This window comes from Suncus etruscus, chromosome 15 (assembly GCF_024139225.1).
Source record: "Suncus etruscus isolate mSunEtr1 chromosome 15, mSunEtr1.pri.cur, whole genome shotgun sequence".
Taxonomy (NCBI): domain Eukaryota; kingdom Metazoa; phylum Chordata; class Mammalia; order Eulipotyphla; family Soricidae; genus Suncus; species Suncus etruscus.
The window spans coordinates 13,227,577-13,250,224 of record NC_064862.1 but is presented as its reverse complement, the minus strand read 5'-3'; the positions used below and the strand labels follow the sequence as shown (position 1 = coordinate 13,250,224).

At 40.4% G+C, this 22,648-nt stretch overlaps 1 protein-coding gene and 1 non-coding gene across 2 annotated transcripts in view; both read right to left on the bottom strand.

The window, feature by feature from the left end:
* Positions 1-16,220, bottom strand: part of UTRN (utrophin) — a 576,171-nt gene extending 559,951 nt beyond the window's left edge. The window contains 1 exon segment of the mRNA XM_049789386.1: positions 16,093-16,220. Coding sequence (XP_049645343.1) covers positions 16,093-16,171 — 79 coding nt within the window. The 5' untranslated portion in view covers positions 16,172-16,220.
* Positions 16,221-19,697: 3,477 nt separating this feature from the next.
* Positions 19,698-19,861, bottom strand: LOC126031639 (U1 spliceosomal RNA). Its single transcript, XR_007503471.1, has one exon. It is a non-coding gene; the product is annotated as a U1 spliceosomal RNA (small nuclear RNA).
* Between the last annotated feature and the right edge of the window lie 2,787 nt (positions 19,862-22,648).

The window sequence follows — 22,648 nt, the reverse complement described above, 5'->3', positions numbered from 1 at the left end:
AAAAAAAAAAAAAAAAAAAAAAAAAAAAAAAAAGAAAGATAGTACAGGTGTTGTGGTGCTTTCCTTGCCTGCAGCCGGTTTTACAAATCAGTTCAATCCCAGGTACCTCATCTACTTCCCTGAGCACCACCAGCAGTGACGTGAGCACAGAGCCAGAAGTAAGCCCTGGACATTTCCAGGGGTGATCTCTGAGCACAGAGCAAGTACTAAGCACTTGGCACAGTATCCCCCCAACATTTGCTTAAGACTATCTTATTCCAATTACTCTCAGAAACAACCCAAAGGTGTGTCTCAATCCAGTTCATAACTATTCTCAGCTCAGTTTCCATCCAGTCACTGTGCTTTTACTCTCAGGCTGCCAGTTCTCACCTCCAAATTGTTGATGCCTCATGATTCCCTTCTGCTAAATTCCCCCAGTCTCACCAAATTTTCTCACTAACTTGTAGTCCCCTGTCAGCTCTAGGTTTAGAAATTCATTCTTTTTGGGCACAGTGATAGGGCATTTGCCTTGCAGCTGACCCAAGACAGTTGCGGGTTTGATTCCCGGCATCCCATATGATCCCCCAAGCCAGGAGCAATTTCTTAGCATAAAGCCAGAAGTAATCCTTGAGCACCACCGGGTGTGACCCAGAAAACCAAAAAGAAAAAAATTGAAATTCATTCTTCCAAGTGACCTTTCAGAAGGCCACAAGACATGACATACCTCTGAGAGCATAGCAAGTTAACTGCCTATTCCGCCTGTTTTCTTACAGCCCTGTGCAACTGCCCTTTCTCGGTGATAAACTCTAAACAACTACAACACTAAGAGGTCACACCATCAATCTGGTAAGAGAAAGAAAAGGAATGTTGTTTAAATGGGCAGGTCTAGAGATGGAAGACCAATAATAGATCAGAGAGATGCTTGATAGCTGAAAGGTAAAAGATTGCTCAGATAGATGAGACATTAATAGATACAAATAATACATAAACTAAATAGATGACAGATGAAGTAGGAAGTCAAACAAGCAGAGAGACTAGGTGGACAACTAAAAAGAGAGAGAGAAAAGTAGACAAATGCTCTGGCATTGATCTCTTTACCATAAAATAAGACTGAGTTTTAAGTGACCTGAGAGGCCTGCACAATAGTATGACAGGTAAGGCACTTGCATTGAATGAGGTTGACCCTGGATCGATTCTCAGAGCTTGGAGTAAGCCCTGAATATTGCCAGATGTGTCCCCACCCCCCAAAAAATGCTGCATTCATTGCCAAGAAAGTCCATTACACTGGTCAAATCAAAAACTAGGCCTCCACCTGCACACAACCCAGCAAGGCAGTTTCTCAATGAGACCTTTTGTCCTGCCTTGACTTCAGGGACTGACTATTCTGAAATATTGACTTAACATCCTGGAATTTCAAGTCAGCCCTCTAAATGGAAGGAATTGAAAGGGGAAACTTAGAAGAAGCCGATGTGATGCCAACAGCCGCTCCTTTCTTTTCTTTCTAAAACCTGGCCAGCACTACATTAAGAAAAGTGTCTGTGGCCCCAATAATGATCTCTGAGCTCCCTTATCTCTGTTGACTAAACTTGTATGACCTTTCCGCAACTCATTTCCTCAGTGAAAGGTATTTCTCAACATCTGCACTTAATTTATATATTTTTTCTTCTTTTTGGTTACATATTTTTCAAGTAGTATTTTAGGTACATATTAACATTGAATCAGGGGAATACCCATCACCAAATTTGTCCTCCCCCCATCCCAGTTCCCTTTCTGCAACCCATATACCCTACCATTACCCCCGGGGCTGCTGGAGTAGGTGGTCCTCTCTTTGTCTAGCTTACTATTAGTGGTCATATATCTGTTTGGTCCTGGTACCTCCCTTGTTTCCCCCTCTATTTAAGAGGCAGAGCTAGATAAATCGAGTTATGTAGTTTTGTTTGAAGGAAGGAAAACCAATATAATGGGGTATAAAATAAGAAAAAAAAAAGTCAAATACGGAGACCTTCTAGAGGCTTTCAACCTCAGTTTGAGAGAGGACATGAAAAAGGTAACTGAAACACCACAACAATACAGAAAAAAATATCAAATTAAATATCCAGCAATAAAAACAAGCACCACACAATAGTCTCGGTTCTGAAATCAAATCATGGCGGAGTGCAAAAAGAAAGAGAAAGATAAGTAAGATAAAATAAAATAAAATAAAATTGGAGATATCAACTTTAACATCTACACCAAAATAAAGACGTCAAAAAAATTGATCAATCAATAAATAAATGTGTGGAAAGATGATTTTTTTTTCTTTTTCCCCCTGCATAGGCACATTAAGTATTGGAAATATTATAGAGGGAATTCCCTTGGCTAGGAGTTACAGGGTTTTCCACCCCTGAAATATACTGTCATGGGATTAACTGTAGACACTTTGTATGATCATTTACTCTCCCCTCAGTGCATTTGTGGTGTATGGAAGACTTCTGCTTCATCTTGGATGGTAAAATCAGACCTCTGTATCTAGAGATCTTGGTGACTGTGCAGCTCAAGGAATGGAGCTTATGATGGAGTCTTTCTTTGTGGGTCTAGCAGTTCTGCTTCTTCAGCGTCATTTTAATCTATCTTCTGTAATTGGTGGTCTTGGTCATTATGTTGCTCCTAGGATGGAGCCTGGGATAAAGTCTTTCGTTCTGTATCCAGAAGACCCGTTCAGTTGCAGTTGTCTCAGTCAGACCTCTGGACTTGGAGATCTTGTTTACTGAATTTATATTTAATTTGCAATAACTATACCCTATCTGTGGAAGCAAGAATTAGTAATATAAAATGACATTTTCATCATAGCCTCTCACTGAAACACATTCGTCCTCAAGAAAGGGTCTCAGAAATACTTTTCAGGGCCTTTTGTCACATAGATTTCCTTTACAGATGCCTATTTCTTTAATGTGAAATTAAAGAAATTGTACTGAATAAACACAAGCTTTTGTCACTTTAGTTAGTGTAGTTTTTTATTCAAGATATATGTGTATAGGCTCAAGTGCTACTAAAATTTAATATAGCTTGAAGTTACCTCAATAAACTGACCAACAAGCAATGGTAATAAAGCTTGACTTAGTAGCTTGACTATTAAGAAATTAAGGAATTTGGGGCCGGAGTGGTGGTGCAAGCGGTAAGGTATCTGCCTTGCCCATGCTAGCCTAGGATGGACCACAGTTTAATCCCCCATTGTCCCATAAGGTCCCCCAAGCCAGGACTTCTGAGCACATAGCCAGGAGTAAACCCTGAGCATCATTGGGTGAGGCCCAAAAAACAAAAAAAAAAGCTTCAAAAGAGAAGAGAACTCAACCTCTCCCATTAGCCACAACATCCCAACTTCTCAACCTTTCAGTTCCAGAGTCAAGATCCAGCTTCAAACTTCAAATGCCTGCTTTTGCACACAAACCGAAATGCTCTTCCTTCCCTGCTCTCTCAGTGTCCTCCTTTGCATCCTGCAAGACACACTAGCTTCAAATCCCCCACTCAAGGTTTTCTCCTGTTCTGTCTTCACTCCCAAGTGGTAAGAAGTATATGTCCTTCCCTCCATGCATATTCCAAACCTGTCATTTCTAGCCTGAGAACACTGTGAGAACAAAACAGGTTCTGCTCAGCCATGAGTCCCTCCTCTAATCACATTGACTGAACCACAAGCATTTGTTAAATGAAGGTCATGTACAAGTAATCTTTGAAACCACTGAAATAAACAGGAGAAAAAATCAAATTAGGATACCAGAGAGAGAGAGAGAGAGAGAGAGAGAGAGAGAGAGAGCGAGCGCTCAATTGTTAGCACATGACTACCACCGCAGGCAAGGCCCTGGGTTGGATCCCTGCAATCAAATGCCTCCTCCATGAAGCATCAAAAGGTCAAGTGGGGCCCGGAGAGATACCACAGCTGCGTTTGCCTAGCAAGCAGCCGATCCAGGACCAAAGGTTCGAATCCCAGGAGCTATTTCTGAGCAGACAGCCAGGAGTAACCCCTGAGCATCACCGGGTGTGGCCCAAACAAAAACAAAAACAAAAAAAGGTCAAGTGGTCCCTAACCACTGCCTAGCCTGATGAGCATTATAGAGTCCAGGGCTTAACATAATTGGATTTTATAATAATAAAAAGGAGATTCAAATTATACATCAACAACAAAGGTAGAATGAGGATTAAACAGAGGGAGAGGTTGATTCTGGCTGGGTGGTCAGAGGGAAGATTGCTTTGTTTATGCTGGAGTATATGCAGAGATCTGAAGGGTGGAGTTCTCAAAACTAAGTAGAGGGTGAGGAGGGAAGCACAGAAAACAAAGTAAGAAAGGGAATGAGAGAGTTGGCCCTGCAGGGTACCATTTGTCCCACTTCCCAAGATACTGGGGGCAGGAGTATACAGTGCTGTTAGAAAGGGAGTACATCAGACTTCATCCAAGCTTTTCTTTATATTCCCAAGCCAATGAGTAACCCCCTAGCTCTTGGCCTTGTCTCTAGGTCCTCTGAAAATAATCCTTTCTCTCCCCAAAGCTCAATGAGGTAGCAGCCCCAGACAGAAAACAAGCATATGCCTGCATTCCCCAAATACCAACCTTCTTTTAATTTACAGCGGGCGACAAGCACTTGAAAAAGCAAATGTAGGTTAAAATAATTTAAGTCAACTCTGGCTTGTCTATTCGAGTGATATAAAGAGGAAATTCAGCCTACGATTGATTAAGGATTCCGTGTTCTAGAACAAGTCACAACTACCATACGCAAAACACCAAACAAAATACATTCTACCTCAATACATGAAAAGGTCCACAAGAGAAATGGTAGGGTGAACACACATGGAATTGTATTGATGAGTCCCCCAAAAAGCTCTTAGTGAAGAGGCTTCTAATACAAAATAAGCCCCCACTCATAATCAATTTTTGCATTTATAAATCTAAAGTCAAAAGATAATTTTAAGACTGGCCATGTAAACAATTCACTTTGAAAAACAGATCATTCACAATTCAGACCCAGATTGGGACTTTCAATCTTTGAATTTTTGATGTAGGGCAGATTTTACTGGTATTATTTTGGGATCTATTTGTTTCAAATAAACCTGCAAAGGCTTACTCCTGAGCATTTCATGAAAACCTACTGCATACTTCCACATGGCCAACCTCTGCATTAAAAAATCTGTTCAGATAGAAATTACCACCTTCACTAGCTTTATAGTTGTTCCTTTTGAAAGCCTCAAGGACAGGTCACCATTAAATGCTGAAGCATGATCTCAAATTCCACACAATGACATGGAGAAGCAATTACATCTCTCAACCTACCCTGAAGGTTGTTTAATCAATGAAGAAATGAAGATTCCTTCATAGAACTTCAAAGCGGTGAAAGATTAGAGCTCAAAGACATCCTGCAAGTAATACAAAGGCTTCAGGAGAGGGGCGGTTTGGTGGTTGGCACGACTTAGCCAAATGAATACAAGGACATCCACAGACCTCTTGGGGTTACTTGTGAAACTTACTTCAGTGGTCAGTATATTAAGTCACTTTTCTCCAAATTCATCTTTGGTATAAAAATCACCATTAATATTTTAAAAGCCACTCATTTTAAAAGAATTAGGCAAATGATGTTAAGTGATTTTAAAGTGATATGCAAGGATTAAATGTAGTCCATTTAAATTTATGAAAACAAGAAGATAAGAGCTACTTAATAGCTTTTAAATAAAACTATATTTGTATGTCTTATACTTGGATCATATTTCATCAATCACTCATATTAAGAGCTTAAGACTTTTTTTAAAGTTCCTCGATTCATATGAACAAATTATGACTTAATAAAAGAAAAAAAGCCAATATAGATGAGAGATGTGAATACTTTTTTTTCTCTCCAGAAGGCATTTTTCTCCAGATATCTGTCTTTGAAATAATTTCTTAGTAAATATCCATGATTAGTTCTTAAGATAATAAGAACTCATGAATAATGAGATGGATAATAACTCATGAACGAATTCAGGATCTGCCTTCAATTTCAAGCAGAAGAATCAAAGTACCCTGAGCAGAAGACCAAGAAGTCAGTGCAAACATTCTTTGGTATTAACTTAAGGTGATCTTCAGGCTTAAAGGGCCACAATAAGAAATGCACTCACAAATTTCATCTCTCTCTTGAACCAGTTTCGAGGTTTTACCTTTTGCTCAACCCAGCCAGAGTGTTCACAACATAGAGCAAAAGAAAAGCAAAAACAAAAAACAAAAAAAAAAACATAGTCATATAAATAATGAACAATCTTTTTTGTTTGTTTGGTTTTAATTTTGAATATTTTATTGGGATGGGGAGCCATACCCAGCAGTGCTCAGGGCTAACTCCTAGCTCAGAGCTAAGAAATCACTCCTGGCTTTGAACTAGAGACCATATGAGATGCCGGGAATCGAACCTGGGTCTACTGTGTGCAAGGCAAGCACTGTACTATCACTGCAACCAAAAAAAAGAACGTTTTAGAATCCTAGGGTCATTCAACATTTTACTGTAGCTCTCCTCTTATCTTAAGACATCTTAGACCACTTCATCTTAGACACATCTTTGCCCATCAATCAATGGCACTCAAGAGTTTGTTAAAACCCCACATACTGGTATCCTTGATGACTGACCAGGTATCCCAGAAAGTAGGATAAAGAAGTGAGAATTCCCTTACATGATGCAAGCAAACCCAGCTTTCAAAATGAAAGTACATGTACACGTGTATCACATACAATACTATCTGTCATTAAGTAATGACTCACAAATAATTCTAAAAAAATGTTTTTATCCAGTTAGTATCAATTCTCTAATCATAGTGCCCTGCCAGGTTTCCTAAGGTAAAGAGTGCATGCCAAAATCTTCATTAGCATATTTGACCAAAGAGCCAGAGTGAGAGTATAGTGGGTAGAGTGTTTGCCTTGCATACAGTCAACTGAGGTTTGATCCCTGGCATTTTATATGGTCCACCAAGCACTGCCAGGAATAATTTCTAAGCTTAGAGCCAGGAGAAGCCCCGAGCATGGCTGGGTTTGGCCCAAAACACAAAAACAAAAACAAACAAACAAAAAAAGGAACTTGAACTGAAAAATCCCATTCAGTTCAAAATAGTGAACTAAAAAATTTTCAAATATTAAATATAAAGCTATGAAATTTGAAAATATCTTTACACACCATCTCTTTCTTTGTTCAGGGCTTTCTCTTGGCTCTGTGATCAGAGAGGGCATATGTGACCTGGGGATGGAACCCAGATAGGCCAATGTGAGGCAAGATAGTACCTGTTGTATTATCTCTTTGGCTCCTTGATAAATTTTAAGCCATATTAGATATAGTTATTTCAATGAGAGATGTAGCCTACTTGAGAGACACAAAGTCATTTTCATTAAGTGTCTCTACTCCATCGAAAATAGCATTGTTTCTACTCCTTTGAATAAATTAACTCATAATTAAATGAAGAAATTATTTAACTGGATTCATATCACTAGTCATTCTGTTACCTACCCCAACAAACTTTTTTTTTAAATATTCACCTATGAAATATTATTCCTTTTTTATACTTTGAACTCAACAGCAGCTATGCTTAGTCTAATATTTTTTTAAGAATATGAGTTCTCAGAGCCAGAAGATAGTTCAAGGGTTAAGGTGCTTGCCTTGCACACAGCTATTCTAGTACAGACTCCTATAATAATTGTTCCTCTCAGCTCCACTAGGCATGATCCTTGAACACAGAGCCATGAGTAAGCCCTGAGCAACAACAGTTGTGGGGGGAAAAAAAAAACGAACCAGACCAGACCTAAATACCCAACCCAAAGTCAATGCCAGTAGAATCAAGAGACCCAAACTATAACAAGCTATACACAAAATGGACCTGGTCCACTAGCAGTCCAGAGGGATAAGAGTGTAGGTATGGGATGCATGCTGGCAACAGGGGTGAAGGGAGGACAACACTGGTGGTGGGAACTGCCCTGATTCACTGTCACTACGAACCTTAAACATAACTGTGAAAAACTTGTAATTCAAAAATAAATAAATAAATAAATAAAAACCCTGAGTTTTCAAAATGTACAAGAGGTTATATTGTTCTAAACCTTAAATGGTAGTAGACAAAGGATTATGTGTACACACACATATGTATGTACATACGCACACACAAAATTTCCCTAACAATGTTATTCAAAGAGGAAGCATCATAGGTCTGAGTTATTCAAAGGCACCAGCATCAAGATTAGAAAACTACATGGAAGCTGGAAGCTACTAGAATTGACAGGTGCAAGTTCTGGAGCAGAGGACACCAAAGGAAAGGGTGGGTGGTCTGGCTTGGATCTCTCTGGGCATAGCCACTGTTGCTAAAAAAGGATATTAAAAACTCACAGACTCACATTTCAAATACAGGCTTGAGTAGCATTATTTTTAAACAGTTAGGGAATACAAAACAACACTAATACAGTAAATACCTCTGCCTTCGAACACAACAGTGGAAAAAAAATCAAGCCAGTATGTCTAAAAGCACCCCAGCATCCTTTCACAATTAAAGTTTAACTAATATTTACGATGGCTTCAACGATCATGCACGTTCCCAGAAAATTGTTCTCTCAGCATCTCATTCTGGGTCCAGATATGGGTCAATAAAACCTGTTTTCCAATCTGCCTGTACAATCAATAGAACATATGCAAGCATTTCCACTTTCCATGGTGAATAGATGACCAACAACGTTCTCACAACCGTAACAGCAGGGCATGAGCATCATATTAGTTCAAAAAAACTTATCTATGATTGCACTACTTCAGTCTAATGAAGAAACAACAGGGAGAATATTTTTACTTGCATTACAGGAATAGCTGCTCTCCTCTGCCGGAGTTGAATTTCCATCTGGGTTTCTGTCCCTCCCTACAAATCCCCAGGGCTCATGGAAAAAAACCAAACCTGCTCAAAAACCTCCTTTCAAAGCACAGGTATTCTAGCCAAGGAAAGCTTTGGAAGTGGGGGTGGGGGAACTTTTTCTCAGTCCCTTAACACTTAGGAAAATCCCCTGACACATATTTCTTTAAAATGACAGAAATAAACAGACCACTGACTCCCCCTATACAACTGAACCTGTCTCCCCTAAAGAAAAGTCTCTAGAAGATAAACAAAAAAATCTTCTTCAGACTATTTAGAATACCAAATCTTGGACAGCAAGTTTACTTTATCCCAGGTATTCTTTAGGAGGTATGCCTTAAATGTGGCCAGATAACCCATTTCATGCAAAGTCATTCTTTTTCATTTTGATGTCATGGGTCTTGCTTTTCTCTCTCCTCTGCCCTCCCTTACCAAATTTGTCAGTCCCACAGATACCCATCTGGGCATTAGACCAGTTCTTAGCCCATGACAAATCACAGTCTCTAAAATCCACTCCCTTTTTTCAGATCAGTCAAAAGCCTCCAGCAGCAGTTGGAGGAAAAGCAACCAGGGAATTCATGTCAGAAACAGATGTTCGATTTCTCTACCTTCCACCCAAATGGTTGCTTGTCTTTGAAATCTTCCCTCTTTGCTCTCTATGGGAATGGCAGAGGCTGAGGGCAGTGAAGGTTCAGAGCAGTCTAGGGCAGGGGTGTCACCGGAGGTGACTCTCACAGGTAGCCAGAGAAGCTGGTTCCACCTGGGCAACTGGGAAGGAAAAGGCAAAAGGCCTTCATCAATGCAGTCGTTCCTGTGCAAACTCAGAAGCCATCGACATTGACACACAATTATGACTCTTTTGGAAAAGCAGCAAAATTAGCTGCCTGCTATTTAGGCATCTGGGCACACCTGATTAGAGGTCAGTTTAGGTGCCCTGGAGTCAGATCACTTGCATTCTAATCTCAGGTCTGGCACTTTCTAGCTCTAAAGCCTTGTCCATTAAATAAACATTCGCTGTTCATATACTTGGTGAGCTTTGCTCTGGACTTGGTGCAAGGATGTATATGCAAGGCTCGTTGCGCCTGTGAAATTCATGTTGAGTGAACATGAACATGGACACATACAAGTATGGCATGAGCACAGTAAGAAAAAGAGGGGAGATAAATATAATAATGCAGTCAAGCATGATGGGAATGACACTTTTCTAAAACCAGCGGAGAGAATCTTTCAGAGATGAAATTTTAACCTTAATGGGACCCACCGTCAAACAAAGACAGAAAAGAGAAAGAAGTGCAAAGGCCCTGGAAAAACTGGGCATTAGAAAGCAAGAAAGGCCAGGTAGCTTATTACTTCTGTGTAGTTCATGCTTGTCATCTGTAAAAGCATTTGGAAGCCCAGTTTCTAGCACTCTTTCTGCAGTCTGTGTTCAGGAAATGTAAGCAGCTAGAATAATTATCCTTAGCAGCCATCAGATTCCATTGCTCACCACCTACAAACATATTTCATCTTTCTGGCCTGGTCGGCAAATAGGGCCTCTAAGTTTCCTTCAACTACGAGATTCCAGAAGCATGAAAAGGGGAAAAAATGATTGGGGCTGGAGAGACACATTGCCTTGCATGCAGCCAAACAGCCAAAGAGAGCTCTATCCCTGACACCCCAGATTGTTTCTCATAGTCCTGCTATGAATGATCCTTGAACCCAGAGCCAGGAGTAATAAGTTCTGAACACTGCCAGGTGTGTCCCAAAGAAAAGGTGAAATGATGTAATTAGTGCATTCAAGCTTCCTTCCTTATATCTTAAGAATGCCTGATCTTCTCATACAACAATATGCAATTCACCTAATATTCAGGATTTTCCCCCCCTGATTCCAATCTTTAAATTGTCATAATCTTCATGCAGTACTCTGCACATTGGAGACATCCTCTGGACTCCCCTCTGGAGAAAGCTCCAGAATGGAATTTACCACAAGAGTGCTGAGAACAGAAAAGAATGCCTGCCTTAGCCCTGCTTGAGTTTTAAAATGTGTTAGTTGTGGACAGAATTAAATCACTGTGAGGATATTCTTGGATAGTACATGCATCTCAAACCATTTTATTCTTTCCTGTTTAAAATGTTACAAACAGAAGTTTATCCCTTACAAGCCCCACTGGCAATATTTTACACTTTGAGTTATTTCTTTAATCTTGGACTTATTCAAAATATTTACTAACTTGTTAAGCTTTCTGCAGTTCATTAATTCCATCTGCCAAAGATGCAGTGATTGATGGCAAACTATTTACATGTTGTTAAGTAAGGGGAAGGATGTGTTTAACTAATCCTTGCCCTTAACCATTACATATTCCTCTGAGGTTTTTCTATAATTCAGTCACTTGAAGGCAAATATATTCTAGCCACATGAAAATGTATGACTTTTATACTTATGAGAGTATTTCTACACCTATCCTTGATAATTTCATAATTCTATGAAATATTGGAAAAAACTTTCTAACGTGATTAAAAAAAAAAAAAAAAGCTCAGACAGCCTGAACCAAAATAATAATGAATGAGCTAGAGCAACAACTTTGGTTTAGAGCAGTAGAGCACTTGCCTTTCTCATGGCTGACCTGGGTTTCTATCCCTGACACTTCTGAAGTCCCTTGAGCAGGCCAGAAGGTATTTTTAAGTGCAGAACAAGAGCCAGAAGTAGGCTCTGAGCACTGATGGGTGAGGCCCAGAAACAACAACAAAATTATCTTTTAAAAAGGCTGGCAATTGGGGCCAGCGAGGTGGCGCTAGAGGTAAGGTGTCTGCCTTGCATGCGTTAGCCAAGGAAGGACCGCGGTTGGATCCCCCGGCGACCCATATGGTCCCCCCAAGCCAGGGGCAATTTCTGAGCGCTTAGCCAGGAGTAACCCCTGAGCATCAAATGGGTGTGGCCCAAAACCCCCCCCCCAAAAAAAAAGGCTGGCAATTCACACACTCTATTTGAGAAAGTTGGGCAGATATTTTCTTTAATCTTATGTATTTCAATTGGCCTGGTGACGATTTTAACTTTGTTAAAATAACTTTTTTTAACTTTAATTTTAACTATTTTAACTTTTTTTTTTTTTATGTGTGTATGTTACAACCGGCAGTGCTCAAGGGTTACTCCTGGCTCTATGCTCAGAAATCGCTCCTGGCAGGCTCTGGAGACTATGTGGGATTCCGGAATTTGAACCACCATCCTTCTGCTTGCAAGGCAAACTGCCTTACCTCCATGCTCTCTCTCTTGCCCCTTGTTTTAACTTTCTCCTTGAGAACATATAGGATCATTCATTCATAAAGTTAGCAACAGGGGCCAGAGAGATAGCACAGCTGTAGGGCATTTGCTTTGCACTCGGCAGATCCAGGACAAACCTGGTTCAATCCCCAGCATCCCATATGGTCCCTCTAGCCAGGAGTAACCCCTGAGCATCACCAGATGTGCCCCCCCACATACATTATATATTATTATATAGTATATTATATATACTATATATTATACTATATATAGTATATTATATATTATATATACTATATATTATTATATTATATATACTATATATTATATATATTATATATATACTATATATTATACTATATAATATATAAAGGTGCACAAGATCTAATTCATACAAAAATGCATAACTTCATATAAAAAAAGCTGCTGTGGACAAATAATTTTAGGAAATAGTGGTTTAAACTTTATTTCTTTATTTCTGTAGTGTTGGGTATCTGAATAGTTCATACATACTCTCCATGGGAGTAATTCAATGAGTACATCCTTAAAGTAGACAAGTATGCATTCATAAAAATGTTATGCATGTTTATATGCATAAGATCATAAATATGTTCTCAATACAGATAGTAAAAATATGCAACTTGAAGCTGCTTATGTGAAAAAATTTAAATTAGAAGGGCGTAGACTAAATGTTAATAGTGATCATCTTGGCCTTTTAAGTTTAATGTTCTTCTCATTTTGCTCATAAGTATTGTTTACAATTCTTTTTTTTTTTTTTTTTTTTTTTTTTTTTTTTTTTTTTTTTTTTTTTTTGGTTTTTGGGCCACACCCGGTAACGCTCAGGGGTTACTCCTGGCTATGCGCTCAGAAGTTGCTCCTGGCTTGGGGGACCATATGGGACACCGGGGGATCGAACCGCGGTCCGTCCAAGGCTAGCGCAGGCAAGGCAGGCACCTTACCTTTAGCGCCACCGCCCGGCCCCCTTGTTTACAATTCTTCAGTGAGCTTTTATTACTTGGTTCTTGTACCTTTAAAGGCCCTCAAACTAAATTAATGTATTTTAATGCCAAGGTTATGACTATTATTTTTTCTTTTTAGTGGCATCTTCTTCAAGCTACTTGAATCTAGCTGTTGCATACCTGAGCTCTGAATCACACTCTTTTAGAGAGATTATGTTGCAAAAGAGGTAGATAAATCTGAATTTAATTTTTTTATTCCAGTTTTGCTTTTTGGATAGCACATCTTTTATTCTTTTTACAATCAAAATTAATGTTTAGTAGCAATGTTTAATGGTTAATTGGCCATTCAATTATTTAATTGAAAGCACAATTTATATACTGTATGGGTAATTTTGGTCCAGAGAAAGTCAAGAAAACCATCTATATATAATGCATAATAACAATAAGGGTCCTCCTTAGATATATTCACTGATAAATTTGGTGCTTTTTAATTATTTTTTGCCTTGGGGGAAGGCTTGGCAATGCTCATGGATTACTCCTGGATGCTCAGGGATCACTCCTGGCCACATTTGAGGGGCAGTCTATGTATGGTGTTGGGGATTGAACCAGCCTTGGTTGCATTCAAAAGAAGCATCTTAATTCCTGAACTATCTCTCTAGACCTGACTTTTTATTTTCTTAAACAGGTTTTTCCTATCAGAATTTTGGTTTGAGAAAATAAAAATAAAAATTTGGAAAATATCAACCCTGACAATATATTAAATACTTTAATTTCAATTTATGAAGATACTCTTATTCTCCCACAAATTATTAACTTTGGATAATCTAAGTATCTGGCATATAAAAACATTTGTACAAATATCTGTGTATTTTATCTTCAGTCATTAGAATCATTGTTTTTCTTTTCCTTTATATAGGGGGTTGGTCCCACTGGTTCTGTGCTTAAAAAGTAACATTTTTAAAAAAGGACACTTGTAAATTCCATGTACTCATCATTTATACCCAATATTTTTAAAGCTAACTAAGTTCTATTCAAAGAGATGGCTAAAATACATAGTTATAAATATATCAAAGGCCATATTATAATGGAGACTCATTCAAACTAGTCAAGAATATACCTCCCTCAATTTTCTAGAACATGGCAAGCATGAATATATTAAATGGTCTTGCTAGTCATTCCATACTTTTTCTTTTTTTTTTTTTTTTTGGTTTTTGGGCCACACCCGGCGGTGCTCAGAGGTTACTCCTGGCTGTCTGCTCAGAAATAGCTCTTGGTAGGCACGGGGGACCACATAGGACACCGGGATTCGAAACAACCACCTTTGGTGCTGGATCGGCTGCCTGCAAGGCAAACGCCGCTGAGCTATCTTTTCGGGCCCTCATTCCATACTCTTAAAAAAACATAAATAGCTTTCATCTATCTAGTACTTTATTCTACTATAACATTGAAAAGAAAAAGAAATTTGGAAGAATTAAACATCCATTTAAACACAATTCAAAAATGGATATTAAGTTGCACCATAAATAGATCTTTCTGTCTTAGCCCATAATAACCAAAATCATCCCCATGAACCAACACCAATATCAGGGAGGAAACTAATCTATGTGTTAAATTAGAACATATTTTAGTGTGTATTTCTGCAGTTATAAATAATAAGAAATAAATTTCTAACAATATAAAGATGGCTCTAATGGGAAAAAATTTGGGTTCCTTTTTTGTTTTGAAAGTGACTATGGGGGATCAGAGCGGTGGTGCAAGCGATAAGGTGTCTGCCTTGAAGGCACTAACCTAGGATGGACTGATGTTCGATCCCCCAACGTCCCATATGGTCCCCCAAGCCAGGAGCGATTCTGAGCGCATAGCCAGGAGTAACCCCTAAGCGTCACTGGTTGTGGCCCAAAAACCAAAAAAAAAAAAAAAGGAAAGTGACCATGGATGTAATTTGATATTCAATGTCACTCTCAAAGTTGCTTGATCATAGTGTTCACACCCAGGGTGGAGTCTGTGTGATTTTCAAAGCTCGGAAATGCCCTGTTTGCTCAAAAAGTATCCTCTTGAAGCCTATGACTGAATCATATCCAAAACTTTTGTGCTGCAAGAGGAAGGTACAACCAGCAGTGCTGAAGGCTCACTCCTGACTATGCTGAAGGGATTTAATGTGCTACTGGGCATCAAAGTTAGTTATCAAAGCTATAAGCAAAGCAAGCTCCTTAGCCCCTTTACCATCTCTCGAGCCCAACACTTTTTAAATAAATTTTTATTCAACTGGTCTTTTATTAGGGGGAGGTGGAGAGAATTGGGCCACACCAGGCTGTGCTCAGGTCATGCACCAGACTTTGTGCTCACTGATAACTTCTGGAAATGCTCAGCAGACCACAGACAGTTCTGCCTGTTTGGCAAATAGACTTACTTTCTTCACAATCTCTCTAGCCTCTCAACTATTCTTTAGTAGGCCCAATGAAGCTACAGTTTTAATTCCTCCAGTTGATTTATTCTCTTGAACAAAAGCAAGTAGTCCCCCTACACCATCTTTTAAAATGCTTATAGGAGAAACACTCATCTTTGTCCATTTTACTACATTACCCATGTCAAAACTGCACATTGAGAAAGTATGTAAGAAAGGAAGCAAATGTAGGGCACTTCACGGCTGCCAACAGAGTGGCAGTAAGGCTATATGTCAACAAACTCAAGAACCCTTCATCTAGAAACACTGCATTCCTATAAACACATATTTCCCTTCCAACATGTAGAACCCAGGTCCCAAGGAAAAAACTCTATTGAATTATTGTGTCCAAAGAGACAGTCTTAGAAATAAACAGTCTCCAACAACTGCATCTTTCACTGAGTAATGTCAGTCAATATCTAATGATACCAAAGTGTGCTGAGAAAATATAATGAACTTAGCTTTATACTGACTTTTACCATGTAGCAGTCAGAATTATACTTCTCAAAAGCTTGTCTCCCACGAACAAAGCAAAACAAAACAAGAAACTATATCTGCTCAATAATTTATGCAAACCCCCACCCCCATTTTCCTAAGTTTCCATTACCTACCAGATCTGGACTTAATGATGTCACTGAATTCATTCTGCCCATTATCAGGCCTCATCTCCTGCTCTCCATACTTAGCCATTTCTGTGGGGTTTCAGTATAATCCAAAGACTTTTCCCAGTCTTCTTTTTCAGTCTTCTAAAATGGTCAACATCAATACCTGAAACAAGAGAAGGTGGCAACTTGAAAAATAATTTTAAAGTCTTCGGAAGTTATGTGTAATTAGATATAGTCACCATTCAGCACATGTTCATTCAAGAAGTAGTGTGTTGTAAAGCAACAGGGAGATGCTAGAAAAAAAAGAGAAATGGGCTGTGCTGTTATGAAGATTGCAAACACTAAACAATTAAGTATGTAATATGAATCATTATAACCCAAATATGTGTTAAAAGCATACAAAACAGAAGCATAATAGAAACATACAGCAGAGAATTCCAAGACTTGGGAACCAAGTCTTCAAGAATTAGAAAAATTTAACTCTCCAACAGAGATAGAAAGAGAAAAAGCTGGGCCCGGAGAGATAGCACAGCGGCGTTTGCCTTGCAAGCAGCCTATCCAGGACCAAAGGTGGTTGGTTCGAATCCCGGTGTCCCATATGGTCCCCTGTGCCTGCCAGGAGCTATTTCTGAGCAGACAGCCAGGACTAACCCCTGAGCACCGCCGGGTGTGGCCCAAAAACCAAAAAAAAAAAAAGAAAGAGAAAAAGCTAAGAGTCCTCCCAGTAGGGGTGGCAGAGAGAATTGTGGGCATTGAACAAGATGAGTAAGGGTGCATGACTTAGTAGGAAGGTATGTCCAAAGGAGAGGGAGAGGATGGATGAAGTAAGATGAGGTACACAGGAGCAGGCACCTGGAGATCACCTGGGATTTTGATTTTTCTCTTAAAAGGAGTAATATATGTTAACTCAGCAGTCCTAAAATCATCAAGTAACATGGAGGGGCCAGATTGTTTTAAAAGATTCCTCTTGCTGGTAGATGGAAATGGTTAGGAGTCATCAAAGCTAAGGCAAAATACAGCAAATGTTCGTTGATGAATTCAGGCCAGGAATATCCTGATAGTGAAGGAACTTTTCTTTCAATTCTCCAGTTACATTTGAAAGAAAATTATAATACAATACAGTAAGGGGCATGCCTAATGTCAGTCAAATTATACATCAGTATACAAGTATACCATATATATATATATATATATATATATACATCAGCATATACAGTATACAAGTATATATATATATAATCAACAATGAAGTATCATGTTACAATAAAAATCAATATTATCGTGATCTTATTATCTATGTAATACTTTTGCCAGACGCTCACTCTGATGGTGACCATGAGCAGAGACATGTAGACGGTAGATAAATCTTCAGAATAACTAAGCTGAAGTCTTCAAATTGGCCATTGTCGAGGAAAACAAAAACACTTGAGGGAGGCAGTGCTTGTAGATTAGAAGAGACAAAAACTGATATGACATCCAAGTGAGAGCTTTGGCTAATTTCATAATCTGAAATAAACTTCAGATATGAGACAATATCACTCAATCCATATTAAAGTTCTGTAATGACGGGTAAAAATAATAGTAAAAGTGTAAGCCCTGGGCCGGGCGGTGGCGCTGGAGGTAAGGTGCCTGCCTTACCTGCGCTAGCCTAGGAGACGGACCGCGGTTCGATCCCCCGGCGTCCCATATGGTCCCCCAAGCCAGGAGCGACTTCTGAGCGCATAGCCAGGAGTAACCCCTGAGCGTCACCGGGTGTGGCCCAAAAACCAAAAAAAAAAAAAAAAAAAAGTGTAAGCCCTGAACACTATCAATGATTAAAAGAAAAGTAAAAAACCAAGAAACATAAAACTCAGGATTGGAGTGATAGTATAGATTACCTGAGGTTCAATGCCCAGCATCCCATATGATCCACCAACCCCCAACCAGAGTAATTCCTGAGCACAAAGACAGGAGAAACCCCTGAGCATGCTTTATGTGGCTCCCAAACCAAAAATATAAATAATATTTCTTTAATGATCTTTGTTAAGAATTAAAGTTAATGGTTTTTGTTGTTGGTTGTATGAGTAATAATGAGCACTCAGCAAAAAAACTATAATGCTATTTTTGCTATGGTTTGATTTTATTTTGATGTCACATTCGGCTTTACCCAGGGGCTACTCCTTGCTCTGTGCTCAGAAATTAGTCCTGGAAGTGTTCAGTATAAAACCCAGATTAGTCGCATGTAAGGCAAATGCCCTACCCAATGTATTATCAGCCTATGATGCTATTTTCAACCTAGGTTTGAACAGGAATATATATATGGAATTGTGTGTTTGTGTGTGCATATGTGTTTATACACAAACATCTAACAGATGCACATAAAGTTTCAATGGTAATGATGACTGGCAACAACTTTTGAAAATGATAGTGGGGAACCAAGGTAAAGAACATACTGGCCGACCTCAATTCTATTTTTTCTAGGGTAATATTATAGGCAGGAAATGACTGTGAGCTAAATAAGGGTAGCCAAGAAGTGGGTGGATGTGTGGGATCGGAGATGCTAAAGAAGGTCAATAGGATTTGAGAGCTGATTGAATATGAAAGGTCTAGGAATCTGAAGAGCAAAATGACTGCCCAATTTTGGCTTGGGCAATTGAGAATGGGTGAGTCATTCACTGAGCTAGCAAACACCAGAGGAAAAACTGCTGGAGAAAGAAATAGCGAATGTGGTTTAAACTTGCAGAGCTTAAGGTGCCTCGGAGATACATAAGAAAGTATTTCAAAAACTCCAATCCCAAGAAGGATCTGGGTTAGATGTAAACCTAGTTTTATGCTGCATCCATAGTACAGATGCTTGGGAAAACGCCATATTAATTCTAAGTATAGCTATCAAAAAAAAAAGTTTTTATGTTCAACAATTAGACAAGCCAAAGTCATCTTTAGAATTAAAATATCCCCTCAACACTGACTTTCTTTAATCAGAGTCATGGGCCCAGAGAGATAGCACAGCGGCGTTTGCCTTGCAAGCAGCCTATCCAGGACCAAAGGTGGTTGGTTCGAATCCCGGTGTCCCATATGGTCCCCCGTGCCTGCCAGGAGCTATTTCTGAGCAGACAGCCAGGAGTAATCCCTGAGCACTGCCGGGTGTGGCCCAAAAACCAAAAAAAAAACAAAAACAAAAACAAAAACAAAAAAACAAACAAACAAAAAAACAAACAAAAAAACAAATTTGGGCTTTAAGGGCCAGAGAGATAGCATGGAGGTGGGGTGTTTGCCTTGCATGCAGAAGGTCGGTGGTTCAAAACCCGGCATCCCATATGGTCCCGAGCCTGCCAGGAGTGAATTCTGAGTGTAGAGCCAAGAGTTTAGTAACCCCTTAGTGCTGCTGGGTGTGACCCAAAAACAAACAAACAAATAAATAAATAAATAAATATCTAATTGGGATATGTATATAAACTACAACACATCCAATAATGAACATCATTGTGGAAAATAAAGAATTTACATGTCAGAAGAGAGAATAGAACCAGAGTTTACCACTAGCTAAGATTCAAAAACCAATTATTTGATTCAAGAACATTCCATGGGATATTATTATTTCATAGTGCATACATTTTTTTTCTTTTATTTTACAGGGGAGAGCGCGAACGCAGTCCCCCACTACCATAAATTACGCAGTCGAGTTTCCCACATTTGGGGAAATCGCAGAGGTCAGCACACCCGGAGTGCAATGGGTGAGCCTCACCCTGGGGAAACCACCTTCGTGATCATGGTATCGCCCCTGCCAGGTAAGTATCATAGTACATACATTTTATTTTACAGAGCATGTGTTTTACATAGTTTATATATCGGTTGATTATATTCAAGGAAACAGTTATATTATAATAATATACATGTGTGCAATATATAACCTTTTTCTTGCCAGTCAGGGAAAAAGATGTTTGAATAATAGAAGGCTTAAAATGACTTAGAAAAAAGTTTTGTATTAAAGAAGTTTAGACAGATGGAAAGTGCATTAGATTACGAAAGCTTTAGAAACACTTTTCTCACCATCGTGTGGAATATGAAAGACTACATGAATTCTCTACCATAGTTCAGAAAATATAAAAATATTTTTCATTTTTTATACTGGTGAATTATTAATACTTTAAAAGATTACTGATAAAGCTCCTTGAGGGAGGCAAGAGATACCTGCAAACAATGCTGAATTATTTTTTATTTTATTTTGTTTTACTGTTCTGGGGCCACACCCATCAGTGCTCAGGGTTTACGACTGGCTCTTGCACTCAGTGATCACTCCAGGTGGGGACCATAGTGGGTGGGTGCAGAGGTCAAACCTGGGTCAGCCACATAGGTGACAAGAGCCCTGCCCTCTATCAAGCATCATGCTTAATTCTTAAGTGCATTTGTTTTATTAGTCCAAAATTTTGTTCAGAAGAATGTATACAAAATGTTATTATGGAAAGTCTCTTTTGCCTGACAGAAATGCTCTCTCTAGACAAAACTTACATGTTCCCTTTAAGGAACATGTCTGCTATTCTTTACAACTGTTGAGAACTGAAATCCCTTACCTACTACAGTGACAGCAGAGCAGGGGGACAGAAAGACAAAGACAAAATGAAAATGGAAAAATCACATTTAAACTGTAGCTGTCCTTGCACACGGCTGACCCAGGGCGGACCCAGAGTCGATCTCTGGCATCCCATATGGTCCCCCAAGCCAGGAGCGATTTCTAAATTCAGAGCCAGGAGTAACTCCTGAGCACTGCCGGTGTGACCCAAAAACAAAGAAGAAAAAGGAGTAAACTGTGGCTGTTCCTTGTAGAAAGGAATAAACAGGGGTTCCAAGCAGAGTAACATGACAAAAAAAAAAAAAATGCTTCCTCCAAACTCACTGAAGACAACAGCGATGTAGCTCTGATGTCAGGAACTGAACAAGTAATGTCAAAGTTTCCTTACAACAAGGTGTCTCTAAGAGGGCCTCTTCTTCCACACTTAAGAAAAGGAAGCAAGAGCAATCTACCTCCAGCTGCTGCTAGAAGAGAACCTGCGCGGGGAAAGATGCACAGGGTGGGAGTGGGGGTAGTTTAAGAAGTCCTAAGAAGTCCTTTATCACTGAATTCCATTGTTTCCTATCCTTCTGGTGGGTCTGCAAGTTTACCAGATGTTTCTCCGAAACCAATACACGCTCAACGTTGCAACCCCTATTCTTTCTTCAGAACATTTTTGTCTCGGTAAAAGCAGAAACCATGAGTGTCTGGCAATAAACCTGGGGCCAAAAGGGTGAGGAATGGCCTAAACGGCACAGCTCAAGGTGCTCGAATGTGCCGACACAATGGAAGGGTACAAGAATGCTCAGCAAAGCACAGCTGTGATGGAAACTCGGTGAAGACACTGGAGCAAAACCAACAACTCTCCTTGACGCTGAGAATCCCAACCTAGAAATTCTAGAGATCAGGGAAAGGGAAAAGGAAAAAAAAATTTTTTTCACCACACTGCGAGTAAAAGAAACCACTCCGGTGCCAAAAAGGACCACCATACAGTCCCAGAAGCAATTTCAGGATTAATGAATCCTAGTGAAGAAGACTGTTTACCGGGGCAACAAATGTTAGAAAAAGCACCTCCAGAGGAGTTTAGGGGCAGTCTCCTCGAACTTGGCACCAGCCTGGTACCCTGCTGGAACTTCGCCTGCCTCCAGATCCAGCTGACTCTCGGCGTTGGTCCCCAACTCCCTGGGGCTGGTAGTGGCCCAGAAGGCGACCATCCCACCCTACTTCCTCAGGGCCAGGCATGGTGCAAAGGAATGAAGCGTCTGCAGCCTCCGGACCCAGAGGCACGCCCTTCCAGCCCCGACCGGGGGATCTGGGTTTCCCCCAGACTTCGCAGCTGTGCACAGACCCGCCAGCGCGCACCGAGAACGTACTCTCAAGGTCCGAGTAACCTGCAAAATGGGAAAGAGCACTGTCTCCCGAGCATTGCGCACTGTCCTAAACCAGACCCGGGACGTCCCCGTTTACCCTAATCCCAGTGTCCAGGTCGCTCACGAGCCACGAGGAGCACGTTTTGGGCTCTCCTGGAAACAAGCCTGGAACAATCTCCCTTTTGCCAGCCGGGCCTGAAAAGTTGCGCGCCGCCTCCCAGTCCTCCCTCGCCCCGTGGAAAGATTTCTGCAAGTTTGGGGTTTGGCCTGGAGCAACCAGAGCCTCGGACCCGGGGCCAGAATTGGGGGTGGTGGGACCTGCATTACCTTACCCTGTGCACCAGGCAAGGGATGCCAAGAGCACGGAGAACGGAAAGGCGCGCGCGCGTTTTTACGCACCCACTGGGTGCCCCCCCGATCCCCGCGCGGAGTCCCACCTTGGGGTGCAGCAGCTGCCTGGAGATCCGGGACATTTCCTGCCGGGCAGACGCTTCGGAAGCGCTGCCCTCCCGCCCCGCCGGCCACACCGCCTCTCCGGGGACACCTCCGGGGCTCCGCCTCCCCGGGGGCCGGCTCTGGGGCGCGGGTGACAGGCCCTCCTCGGAAGCCACGTCCCCTCTTGCAGGACGCAGAGCCCAGCTCCCCCTTGGCAAGCCTAGCCGGG